The 13,120-nt window shown below is 37.2% G+C and overlaps 3 protein-coding genes across 5 annotated transcripts; all 3 read right to left on the bottom strand.

The window, feature by feature from the left end:
* Positions 1-209: 209 nt before the first annotated feature.
* On the bottom strand, positions 210-1,494 carry scpp9 (secretory calcium-binding phosphoprotein 9). Its single transcript, XM_057331770.1, has 7 exons — positions 1,477-1,494; positions 1,161-1,298; positions 968-1,087; positions 812-877; positions 674-733; positions 506-556; positions 210-429 (listed from the first exon to the last, which is right to left on the bottom strand). Exons 1-7 carry the CDS (start codon positions 1,492-1,494, stop codon positions 382-384), a joined length of 501 nt encoding a protein of 166 aa, XP_057187753.1. The 3' UTR covers positions 210-381.
* A 180-nt stretch (positions 1,495-1,674) lies between these two features.
* Positions 1,675-6,373, bottom strand: si:dkey-22i16.9 (uncharacterized). Of its 2 annotated transcripts, none has more exons than XM_057331140.1 (6): positions 6,228-6,373; positions 5,491-5,977; positions 4,998-5,297; positions 4,541-4,858; positions 4,170-4,451; positions 1,675-4,058 (listed from the first exon to the last, which is right to left on the bottom strand). In XM_057331140.1, exons 2-6 carry the CDS (start codon positions 5,546-5,548, stop codon positions 3,727-3,729), a joined length of 1,290 nt encoding a protein of 429 aa, XP_057187123.1. In that variant the 5' UTR covers positions 5,549-5,977; positions 6,228-6,373; the 3' UTR covers positions 1,675-3,726. The 2 variants fall into 2 exon arrangements, with proteins under 2 accessions (XP_057187123.1, XP_057187122.1); XM_057331139.1 differs by having other exon boundaries at positions 5,491-5,568; positions 5,907-6,364.
* Positions 6,374-8,399: 2,026 nt separating this feature from the next.
* zgc:66472 (uncharacterized protein LOC327494 homolog) lies at positions 8,400-12,991 on the bottom strand. 2 transcript variants are annotated; one of them, XM_057331131.1, is made up of 7 exons: positions 12,883-12,991; positions 11,690-12,060; positions 11,292-11,394; positions 9,910-10,971; positions 9,753-9,820; positions 9,579-9,622; positions 8,400-9,154 (listed from the first exon to the last, which is right to left on the bottom strand). In XM_057331131.1, exons 2-7 carry the CDS (start codon positions 11,999-12,001, stop codon positions 9,091-9,093), a joined length of 1,653 nt encoding a protein of 550 aa, XP_057187114.1. In that variant the 5' UTR covers positions 12,002-12,060; positions 12,883-12,991; the 3' UTR covers positions 8,400-9,090. The 2 variants fall into 2 exon arrangements, with proteins under 2 accessions (XP_057187114.1, XP_057187116.1); XM_057331133.1 differs by having other exon boundaries at positions 11,690-12,017; positions 12,883-12,960.
* Between the last annotated feature and the right edge of the window lie 129 nt (positions 12,992-13,120).

The raw sequence follows: 13,120 nt of genomic DNA, 5'->3' as shown, positions 1-13,120 counted from the left end.
AGAAATGTACGGTATAGTTGTTTAACATTAACCAACACAAGCAGCAAACTTTAAAAAGGAGGTAAAAAAGATGAGAGTCAAAATAAGTGATGTTTATTTCACAAGCACAATTCTATAGATATACATTAGAAATGTTAAGCGTTTAGAAAGGAGTATACTTGTATACAGCAGGCTATTTTAACATGTTCATTTTAGTTATTAATATGTTTTTTAAAATAAGGTTGCTGAGAAGAGATCTCCTGAAAGTGCCTGTCAACAGAACAAAAAAAGTTAAGAGTATAATATATAATAATATTTTTATCTATTAAAGTTTCTATAAAATGTGCCATTTGATGTATGAAACATACCTTGGTTATTCAAACCTGAACTTTTTTACCTAAGTTACCCAAAAGTATTTCTAGGCAGAGTAGGGTTCACCGGAGCTGACATCTGTAGTATGCAGACGATAGAGTCAGAATTACAATTAAAGTTGCGTTTGTTTAATTTCAGAAGGATTCAGATTCACCTGGGTGACTGAGACAGGGGGTCTTGCAGTGGTTCTTCTTAAGAAAGAACGCTGGGAAAAATAAAGAATGTTTAACAAAGAACAGTCAGAATGCCACTTAAAGGTTTAATATTTTAAGTTTCTATAATTCATGTTGTACCATCTTATTCCTACACACTTCAAAATTACCTTAAATCTGTTCAGTGGGCCTGGTGGTGCCACCTGAGTATTTCCCGGATTCTGCCCAGCCTAAAAACATTCATAAATGAGTCTATCACACAGTTTATTAAAAGGACTGAATATTAATATAACAACATAACTTTGTACCCCAACTTGTTGTTGCTGAGGAAATATAGGTTGATTTGGGGGTCCACCAAGGTAGTACGGCAGCCCCTGATTATGACAGAACAGAAACACATTAACAAACATATCGACTCACATTCATTCAGGTGGAAATATACTGTATATGCATTGAACTGCTACCACATTAGGAGGAAAGTAAGGGGAAGTCAACTGAGGTCCAATGTTGGGCAGGCCAAAGGGAACTCCTCCAACAGGCAACGGCTGAAGCATATATGAGGGGAGCGCAGCTGCAGGCCCAACCTGTCCAATTCAAAATAGCATTATGTTTAATGAAAAGTGCTACAGACAACAAGAATAAATCACAAAGTCCTACCTGTGTTAGTGGTGGCTGTCCTAAAACAGCAGGACCACCTGGGAGCAGAGGTGTGTTCAGACCCCCCATCAGAACAGGGTTGACTCCATTTACACCAGTAAGCAGACCACCATTCAGACCATTGATCAGACGGAGTTTCTGAAAACCAGTACAGTTTAAAGTAAATCTATAAACAGATTATGACAATGAATTATATAAATGATTTTACCTTGTCTGAGGTAATCTAAATGAATGAAAGAATTAAAGTTAGCTAAACACATCTCATATGCCAAAGATGTGGCAAAGGTATGGCAAAGCATAATAAGTGAATGCTTACCTGAGCAATTGTTGTCATAAACAAAACAGTTATAAGAAGTAGCTTCATTTTACAATCTGGGAAAAAGCAATACAAAATGTAGATTTATACATATATTAGGGTTTCTCAACTTTAGTTCTCAGGACCCCCCTCCGAAATGTATTAGATGCCTGTCTCCCTATATAAAACACCTGATACACACTTTTAAACTGATTTCAGAAATGTTGCTGGAACCCACCTTTCTAGCCTCAGTCTTCACAGCAGTAGTGATCTCTTCTCATCTGCATCTCAAAATCTCTTTATGGAGTTGTGTGATCTTGTTCAGCCAATGACAGGCCAGTACTAATCCAGATGTGTTTATCAGTAAGGCATTTATTAGGACACAGTTGTTGTACTAATTGTTATGTTTTTGTTATTTCAGTATTTTTAAGTGTACCACAGGATTAAGTTGGCAAAATTTGGGCTTGCTTGGTTGAACTGTAAGTCTATGACATCATCGTGTTCACTGTAACCTGCACAGTCACGGTCAATGTCATGACAGCACATTCATAACTATGGCCATTCTTTGTGCTTCTCTTGAACCAAATTTGCATTCTCATTGTAGGAAATGAAAATGAACAGTTACACTTGTTATACACCCTTTAAAGCAACTTAAAGCAACTACAGTGCATTTAAGATAAACATATTAATGATGGTTTTAGCAGCAACAACATAAACAAACGTTATGCTACCCAAACATAAATTCCAGTAGACCTCTGCAAAGAAATAACTGATGTGTACTTTGAATTTAATACAATACACAACTAAATATATAATAAATTGTTATATTACCAGCCATTTTAGCCAGACCGATAACCAAACACAGACTAGAAGTTTTCTTTGGGCCAGGCTCGTGTCCAATGAAACTCATAACGTTGGATTTTTTAACATTTAACTATAGTAAAACTAAACTGTAAAACTAACAAAGAGGCTGTGATTCATAGGTCTACAAATATTTGAAATTAGAGACATTGATAAAGAAAAGTTGGTAAAACAACACAAAATTTTACTGTAATAATCTCTTATTAATCTCGCATATGGTGTTTATCTCAAATATTACTTTATAATTGTATGTCCATTGAAAGAGATGATGAAAACAATGTGAATGTAATCGCAAGTGCATTGTACGTAAGTATTGTTCTATTGCAACGATTTTTATAAAAGCAGCTATCATTTGTAACACTGATGTTTAAAACAACTTGAAAGTGGTTAGTGACAACTTGCAAGGATCAAGTAAGAAAAGGACTAAGTTAGCAAAACTAACCAAAGTGCTGATGGGAGTAAGGAAAATCCACAAAAAACAGACAATAAAAAATCAGAAACAGAATCAGAAATAGCTTTTTTGCAAAGTGTGTTTACACACACAAGGAATTGATCATGGTAACAAGATCTTCCAATGCAGAAGTGCAGACACAGCAGAAGAAAGAGCAGACAACAGGAATTCAATTAAAAGGATAAAAAGAAATAAAGACAAAAATAAATACAACACAATAATAATAATGAGAAACAAGTGCAAATAATGAAAAATATTCTTTTTAAAAAGCTATTTTCAAGGTGCAAGGCGGATGTCCAGTTGCAACTGATTCCACAGACGAAAGCAACAAAAGTTTTTAGATTTTTTAAAGGGAATGGGGTACATAAAAAAGAACCTTGTCAGACGATCTTAAAAGTCTTAAAAGATGCATGTGGAGTAAGAAGAATTTGGGGATAATGCCTGATCATTAGCAGCTCAAAAACAAACATCAGAATCTTAAAGTGGATCCTATTATGAACCATGAAGCCAATGGAGCGAGACTAAAACCGGGGTGACATGGTCATATTTCATTGCCCTGTTCAAAATCGACAAAACACTGTTAAATTAAATATTTAAATTATTTCTTAAATAAAATAAAGGAAAAGCACATGAAAAGTGCAAAAGTGAAAACGAGGGTATAATGCTTAAAGTTTGGGGCAAGTTTACTTAATTTACCTGGGATTTAACTAGATTTACAATGCTGACTGTGATTTCAAGACGACACAGATCAGTCAACTTCTCATAAAAAATGTAGTTATGTTGAGCTAAAATAAACACGTATTTTCATGTTCACATTTCATAGGTTGTTCACATCCAGTTCTCTCTCCATTATTGCCACCAAGCAAGTAGTTTGGCATTTCCCTTAAAGTGTTTTTAAGTGTGAAACATGTCCCCTTAATATGTTCCTCCACCGAGAAAAGTAGATTGGTTAATCCCATCTATTCTAAGAAGAAAGTGTCCTGCTTTTCAGTAGGCATCACAATCTCAGGACAGGTCTCCTCCACAGGTGTGTGGGGGATGTCAGGTTGCTCTTGAATATCATGGCCTGTTTCTTCCTGTGACAATCCAATGTTTGCAGGCTCTCTTAATGGTTTTGTTTCTATTTCCACAGTAGACTGTTGACTGTTAAATTGCCCATTTCTTTGCTGCTGTTGTGGCTTTCTATAACATTTATACCAAAGGATGAGGCCAATGCCAGCAAGAGCAACAAAAAACATAGGTACAAGAATCATCGTGAGCACAGCGATCCCCGAATATATCTGGGCCACATCTGTAAACACAAAAATAAACAAACATAGTCCCAAATCCAAAAGCAATCAATGTTTGTACAATGAAAGACACTGATCTGTTTTAAAACAACAATCAAATTGGTAAAACGTACCCTTCACTGTTACAGTGCAGACACTCATGATATTTCCCACGTTGTCTTTCACAGTAAATGTTCCACTATCGGCGGATGTCAAACCACTCAGCACAAGAGAGGCATTTACGACAAACACTCTGTGTTTATATTTAGGGTCACATGTGGAGGTTCTTCCCTCAACACTGCAGACAAGCATGCCAACGCCCTGAGAATTGGTGAAAGTTACTGTGACCCGCTCCGAGTTGATCACATCAAGTGTCAGATTATCACCCACCTGTCTTTCAGTGGTGCTTCGATGAGCTGAAAAAGAGAATTGAACAAGTTGTAATTAAACAAAAATCTTTTCCTATGGAGGAAAAAACTGTTTCTAAAAATGTACATTTATGAACCTGTAACAGTGAGCGTGACAGCACCGGGATGCCCCGGTTCCTCCGTTTCGTAATAGCACTGGTATAATCCACTGTCTGATGGAGTGACCATGGATATAGAAAGAGACAGATCTCCATCCCTGTAATGATTCAATGAAACCGAGGCCCTCTGTGTAAAACCCGAACCATAGCTTGTATGTCCGTTTTTGACTTCTAAAAACGGTTCGCCGTCCTTTTTCCAGAGAATCTTCATGGCATCATCAGCCATTTGTTTCTCTGTACGTGCATAGCAGGGTAATGTGACGTTGTGTTGGACTGAGGCATTCACAGTAGTGGGTACTAAACGTTGGAAAGGCACAATTCAAAGAATCACGTATTGCAGTGGGTTATCAATCTAACGTTGACATGGTTGTGTATTCATTCATCTATGTACGTTTCGCATTATACAGGACAAAGCACTAAATAAGAGAGGACCTACCCAGAACATCCAAGTGGACAGTACAGAGAATCTCTGAATCACAGCGTGCCTCATACCAGCCTTCATCATTGTACAGGGTAGGATGTAAGGTGAGAGATGTGCCATGCTTAATCTTTGCTCTTCTCTTAAAGCCGTCTCCCTCTGTACAGTAACCTTGGACACATTTTAACACCTGCAGATTTTCACTGTTGGGTTTAAATGTCCATAAGAGTTCTCTGTTACATGTTGAGTTACAACTGAGAACGGTGGCGTCCCTCAGATTCACCATGACAGGTTTTGATATTCCAGCCAGAACAGGCTCTAGCAGATAAGAAAGAGCTGCATTTAAATGCCATTTTAGATCAATTCACTGATTTGTAAAGAAATTATATGAAATATAATATTTAAAAATGTTAAAATGGCCTGTGAGGATAGGTTATTATGACATTTAGGAGGATAAAGAATAATCAGAATATAGGCCTTTGGCTTTAAAATGAAGATATCAAAAACTTACCCAAGATAAATATGAGGAGGACTCCGACAGGAATCCAGATGATTCCAGAGGACATCATTGGTAGAATGGCTTGTGAAACTAGAACATTGACAACAAACTAATAAATAAATGATTAGGGAAGGGAACTGAGGTGATGGGATGGGAAGGACATTTTTACACTTTTCCCACATTTGGTTACAAGAAATAATTCACATAAGATTCAAATTATTTAGTATTATTTTACAATCTCAATGTTATTGATGATAATACGTACTAACTTTATTCTAAAGACAGGTGTCACTGTGCATCACAATGTTATTTATTGCAGATGTGCTGCTGAACACTTGTGGCCCAAATGACATTGGTCAAATTTAGGAGACCGAAATTCATTAAATATTAACATACATCCGTATTTAAATATAAGTGTGTGTACGTACCAGCACGTGTGGTTTATTCTGGTTGTTAATCTCTTTCTGAGTTTCACCCAGCTTCGCCAAACTTCAGCTAACTGTAAACGCACGTGGTTCCAGCGGAGTAAAGAAGCGTTATTGTTCAAGACTGCAGTCCACTGACTTCTTCGATCAGTTTTAAGCAGCACTTTCCCTCGACGTCAAAAGTGAATTATATTAATTCATTAAAAATCCATAAAGACTCGTGGCTGTTTGTAAACACCCGGAAAAACAAACCCGGAAGTGGGCTGAACAAAAACGAAATAGTCCGAACAAAATCCTTGAAACGAACAATAAAATGTTACATACCTCGGGATGATTTGGATAAAACTGTAAAGTAAACCTGTGATTGTAGTAAGGCATCAAATTAAGTAAATATTTCACAACTATACAAAACTATTCTGCTTTGCTAACCGTAAAGACGCAATAAGCCAGGGTTGCCAGATCTGACTATACTAATCCAACGGACCCCAGCCACTCCTGTACCTAAAACGTATATTTTACATGCACTGTTGTGCATTTCACATAATTTCTTTAAAACTCCTTCTATATTCAACCCGGTACAACGGTTTAAATGTAATCGCAGACTCGGCAACCCTTGATGCAGCATCTTACAATGAACTTTCTATTATCATCATTTTATCTTTAATGTATCAAATGCATGCTTGCATAATAGAAATGTAATCTCAGCTAAGTATAAAAGATTACTACTCAAACATGACAAAAAAACCCAAACATGACAAATTAAGATTTTAAATTGAGACGCTTCTAAAAGATTTTAATTGTTTTATTTATATGAACAAGAAGGATAATACTTTGGTAAGAAAAGAGAAATCTGATTTCAAATACTATTCTGTGTGTTTATTTTTTCATTGTTCTTTGTCCTGGTCTTTAGATGCACCATAGAAACAGCCAGCAGCATTCCCAGTATGCCAAAACATATTACTGCTGCAAATGCTTGGTAATGTAGAGAAAGTCCACCAAAACCTGAGGAAATACCTGGGTTTCAGATTGATAAGAGGTTCACGAGAGAGCATTTTGCATAAATAAAAATACTCCACCAAATACTCGTTTAAGCACACATTGCTCATCATCATGCTCATTGCTTTTGTAGGCCTACAAGCATTGAACATTTTTCTCTTACCTTGCGCATGCTGTTCTTTTTCTTTACTGCCCTGTTGGTTTGCTTAAAAGCAAACAAAAAGTTTAGTAGCATTCATGCTATAGTAGTCATTTTCATTTCTTTACAAAAATCAAACATCCATGCTTACTGTATATTTTCACTCCTTTCCCAAAATTCATCTCTTTTCCTTTAAAAGTTGCACAGTAGTATGTGCCAAGGTCATTAGTAGAGACATTAAGGATTTTCAGTCCAGTGTTCCGTTCTAAATTTTCAAAATGAGACGGCTTTGAATTCCAGACAGGAGACAAATTTCCATCATGCTTTAAAATTGTGACCATCAGAGAGGTTGGCTGTCCCTCGACACTCATCTTTAGCCAGTGGATTTCATTGAAGAACGAGAGATTACAGTTTATTGACACCACGTCTCCAAGTTTAACCTCTTTCATCTCTACTGCTCCCAAATGCTTCAAGGGTGAAAAGATGAGAACTGATACAAAGAGAAGACAAAGTTTCCGAGGCAACTTCCTTAATAAATGTTTAAGCATACCATTTTAAACCGTGTTTTGGTTAATCGCTTGCTGAATACTTTACACTTTAGCATTAAAAATATAACCGTTTCACAAAAAAAATGCATTTCAAATTAGGTGCCATTTAGTTGAATGACATAGATAGCACGCATTAGATTCATTGAACTAGTTTTTGCTGTGATGCCACTACTTTTAGTTTAATTTCTATATAAATCTTACCTGTTATAGCGGTTAGGTATAATACCATTTTGGGTGTGTAGACGTCCATTGTTTGCTTCTAAAGAATCACGAGATTTTCAGTTAGAGGAAATAAAACCACTTCGGTTTACTGCCCACTCCATTTTTGAGTCAAAATTTCCATCATTGTTATTGTATTTTGGTCTAATCCCCTATGAAATATTTTAAGCTTTATATTACTTAAGAATAAAGTATCTCTGTTATCAATGTTAGATTCTCTTTTACTTCACATTTAGATGAAGCCAAACTGTTTTTATCTTTTCCTCTGCAGTAGGTTTCACTACTGGCTGCTGTTCTGGGATCAGGTTGTCCTCGCATTAAAAACAAATCACGCTTCAAAAGCTGATCGAAGCCCCCTCTTGCAGAAGGAAGTGATTTTGTCAAAGGCAGTTTCACAAACACAGCTAAAACCATTATAGGTGTTAAAGCCACAACATGCAAAACACTATCCCCCCACTCACCATAACAGATTGTTTTTCAGCATTGTTCAGTGTTAAGTAATGTTAAGTCTGCAGAGAAAACTATAACTGTGATCAGTTTAAAAGCATGCTATTGTGTAATTGTGGTTGTCATGAATGAGAACGTTTCAGCACCTTGGAGATTTGAAATTTTTTTATTCAAACTTATGGATATTTAATTTATTAGCCTGCAACAAAAATTGTGTGAACTAATGGTTATATCATTATACTTAACATGACCTTTGAACACTAATAAAATGTTTCAAATTTGCTGTAACAATTTCTGTATTTATCAATAAACTAATAAAGATGAGAGCAGGCAGTCTTTAACTGGGCTTTGCTAATAAACACTTACATTCGAAGCCAATAAATCACAAACATTTTAGCCAACAGCACTGTCAAATAAAATTGATGGGTGAGAAAAAATGTAATGCAAGGTTCACCACAAACATCTAAAACAATGAAGTGAGATTAAGAAAGATGAAAATATAAATGGGTGCATACAGTACATTTAAATTCACAAACTAAATGATTAACCGATGGCAATATGACAAGCTACAAAAAGGTTTCTCATCTCAGGCACTTAAGACCCATTTAGTAAAAGTAATAACGCCTTACACACCTACATAGGGTAGCTGTCATTTGGTTTGAAATGGCAATGGAACCGGTTTCAAAAAATATAATATAACAGAAATGATATGGAGAGAACGTTCATTAAATTAGCTGCATTGCAACTCATGCATCATGCATCCTCATAGTGTAAACGCAGGATTTCATAAAAGGTCAATATAATATAACGTTTTTAATTCATTTTTGTTTTTCTTCCGCTAGTCTTCCAACAAGTCTGGAAAGCTCTCTGCTGGCTCCCATGTGTTCTGAAATTTTGCTCCACTAACAAAAGACAAATAAGATATTGATTCATTAGTCATACTAGCTTTCATATTTTCCATATTTTGACATTTTTACATTCTTCTGGTAGTTGAATATAGACCACTTTCGCAAGATGTAAACACTGGTCCAGAAGCACTTCCGGTTTCAGTTTTTACTTATTAAATATTATCCTTTTTAATCTTGCATAAATAATTAAATTTTAAAGATATTCGTTTAACATTTTGTTTTGGTTATAAATATACTTTTGGTTTGTGCATTGTTCATAAACTGAAACAGGAAGTTCTTCTGGACCAGCGATGTTTATATCTTCCGAGTGGTCTGGATTGCTCTCATTATATAAAATATTATTAAGACAAGATTGTAAAGTGTGTTTTCAAAGAGGCAAAGTTTGTTTTTAAAAAACTGATGTGGGAAGAGAACTCACCACAATGAGCATGGCATCCACTTGACCCGAACTTCACTTTTCCCCTTTTGAAATGAAATGATGGTTAAGCACAATAGGGTTTTTTTAGCTCGAGCACAATAGTTGCTTTTTCAGCTCTATCTAGGATTCAAAGCTTATGGGGCAGTGCATTAAAATGATCAGATTTTGTCCTACCTTATTGTTTCTCCATTTCAGAATTTTTTCAACAGGAAACACACCATTGTATGCATCATGAGAACAATCTAAATGAAAAATATGAACAATTATACTTATAAAATAGTCATAATCAATTTAGTTACCAAACTAATCTCAATGAACTTATATTATATACCTGATAGTTTCCGCTTTCTTGGAGAGGAACAGAGCCCTGACTCATCGCTTCCACTGTTAGATCTTCCTTCATCCTTTACTTTATTAGATCCATGTGCGACGGGTGACTGTAGGCCAAGCGCATCTTCACTTAACTCAGTTTGGCAAGTGGAGGTCGACATCACTGCATCTACACTCCTGTCGGCTGACTCTTCAACACTTGAATCTAAAAGTGTTCCTGCTACACCGGGCTCTGATTCCTGTGTTCTGCTGGTCTTTCTGGCACAACTGGTCGAGTTGTCATGCAAAGAATCGCTTTTCGTGCATAAAGCAGCCTCCAACTGGGAGTCTGAAATTCTCTCAAGACGAACCTGTAGCTGAGATTTCATGTTCTTGTGTGCATTTACGACATCGACAACGTTCTCTTTGCTGTCCTGAGCAGATGTGTCATTGGGGTGGATTCTTTTGTGCAGGTTCCAAGCACACTGGGTGGCGAATGTCTGGTCGCATTGACTGCAAATGAACGGAGGACCGACTTCCTGACCGTGTGCGGACAGCCCCTGCATGGTAACGAATGTGTGCCCACACCGGTCACAACTTTGAGGCATTGCGCACTTGTGACTCTTGAACAGGATGTGCGTTTTAAACCGTTTCTCACATTTGCGGCAAACATATACAGTGGGCACCTGGTGGTGGGCTCTGGCGGGGCTCGACTGGAGGTAGCACGCATCCGACGTACAACACAGGCAACGTCTGTGCATGCTGAGGTGCTGCCTGTCTCGAAGAGCGCGAGCAACGTTAACCATGTCATTAGCGTGCTTTTTCATTAATCTTCTTCTTTTCTCCACTGGTTTAATGGCCCTTGACTTTGGGTTAACTTTTAACACGCCTGTGCTTGAAGGTCTATTGAGAACAGTATTATACTCGGGCTTGCTTGACGAGGCAATCTCTCCTTTTACTTGCAACGTGTTAGTAGATGGACAAACTAATTCCGGATCAACAACCGTCTGTGTGCCGTGGGTCTCCTGGCTGTGGGGTGGGCTGTTAGCTACACAGCTATACTCAATTTCTGCGGACGATGCACCTACACAAAACACACATTAGTACAATTTGGTAGGATCACATCTAGATTTATATTACAAACAATAAAGAAATGTTTTCAGTTTTTTCTGTGACAGAGAAAATGCAGCTGGAATTTGAATAAAAGCTCTGTATCTTTCAGTTATGGACGAAGTCATTTTCCTGCCAAGCAGAGATATAGTGAGACCTTGTGTGAGAAATAGTAAACTGGATCTAAACCTTAAATCCGTATTAGATCCGTAAACCTTAATTTTTTTGGCATAGCTGAGGATCCTGTTGATGTAACATTCTAAACATATTCATATTCTTTATTGTCTCAAGCACCTGTATTGCTTGACTGGGCTGTCACTGGTCCACTGGTGTTAGCATACCCCTCACTGATTCTTCTGTTTTCCACTGAGACCATCTCCGTTCTTTCTTCAGAACCCTGAAGACATGCAAAATAGTGATTATGAAGAAATGACATTTCACAGTCTAAATAAAAAATGTTAAACAGTATCTCAAGGGAGCAAAATGACACATAGACAAAAAATAAATCCAAACTGAAAATGTTTTGGTTGAATCTCTGCATTTCTAAACTATTCAGTCAAGTCAAAACTTTTCGGTCACTTTTGATTGTTTCAACCAAATTTGGATTAAACGGCTGTGGCACCACTTGGCAATGCACTATATGTTAAAACAAGAATGACAAAACCCAATCCACACTACTCACTCCCACTCACCTGAGCCTGTGGCCTGAAAGCATCAGCGTCCTGTATGTCAGGCTGAGATACCATACGCGAAACTTCCACCTCATCATTTTCTCTTTTCAATTCAGACCACATCTGTGCTCTGATGATGGCCTCGGTTTTCTGGAGCTCGCACTCCTCCAGCTGCTGCTTTAAAGAGTCGATTTCTTTCCAGCTCCTGCTTATCTCCGCCCTGGTTTCCGTCAGGAATTTGCTGAACATTTTTACTATTTCTGCGGTTGTTGCCACCATGAGACCTTCGATCAGAGTCCTGAACTTTGCAGACAGAGCATCCTCCACCTCCATTGTGCAGTGTTGGTTCCTTGTATAGAAGGCGAAAACAGTTCCTCTCGGAGATTTACAACCTTTTAATTGTGCAAATATACACAGCAAAGTTGAAGGTATAAATCAGACATCCCATTTACTTTTAAATAGAGAAGACACATTCATGTCAATTTAAACATGTTTAGTTCAATACAACATTGTAACCACAATGGCATCAACACAATAACCACAGTTTAACCACGGTATTTGGTAGCACAACTATAAATGGTAATTGATCTGTCAAAAAACAAAATAAAACACATGGTTAAACTTTTACTACAACAAACGAACTGCTATTAAGTGCATAAGCATATGCAAAGAAAGTGTGCGTAAATATTGTTTGAATGATGAAAAACGTACGTCAGTAATAAAAAGAATGGGTCATTACAAATATTTGCAGGACAAGTTAAAAAATCCTTATTGTTTAGTTAATTCATTTTGAATTCATCGCGTGAAAATACCTTAGGAACTGTTACGAATTTTTGCATGGAAATGGTTGAGGAAAACCACGTGAACGAGGGCATTTCTCGTGGTTAAAGGTCCATTCTTTTCAAAGCAAGCAAGCTAAGCACCAACTGATTTATATAACGTTACGTTAACCCAAAAAGACACAAGAACACACACACAAAGATGTGCTTGCGTTTAATATCTTCCTCGAACGGCTTTTTTAAACTTAAATATAAAGCGTTCACGTCCTCTCTATTATTTACGCTCAGGTTTACCGCGTTGCTATGAAAGTTACTTGGGTCATCGACGATGGCGCCTGTGCTCATTCAATAAAGCATCGCAAATTACCAGATACCACAACCTACCACCAGCGAACACTCAAAGTCAAAAACACACACAAAACGATATTAGCTTACCTTTTAATAAATAATGAATTGTTTGTTTGAGACAGGCGCTGATGCTCTTCTCACCTTCTCGCCTAGCGGCGCAACCGCATTACTGACCGACTGGAAACACGCGTCAGCGAGACCTGATTCCGCTTGAACCCAAAGCTAGCATGGACCAGATCGTTTTTATTTAAGAAAAACAATATATTTGTCTTTTTTGCATTTGTAGTGTGGAATTTGTCCTCTGCTTTGTATTCTAGACAAATAA

This window comes from Triplophysa rosa, linkage group LG4 (genome assembly GCF_024868665.1).
Source record: "Triplophysa rosa linkage group LG4, Trosa_1v2, whole genome shotgun sequence".
NCBI classification, from domain to species: Eukaryota; Metazoa; Chordata; class Actinopteri; order Cypriniformes; family Nemacheilidae; genus Triplophysa; species Triplophysa rosa.
Note: the sequence above shows the minus strand (reverse complement) of the source record. Positions and strands in the feature narration are given on the sequence as shown.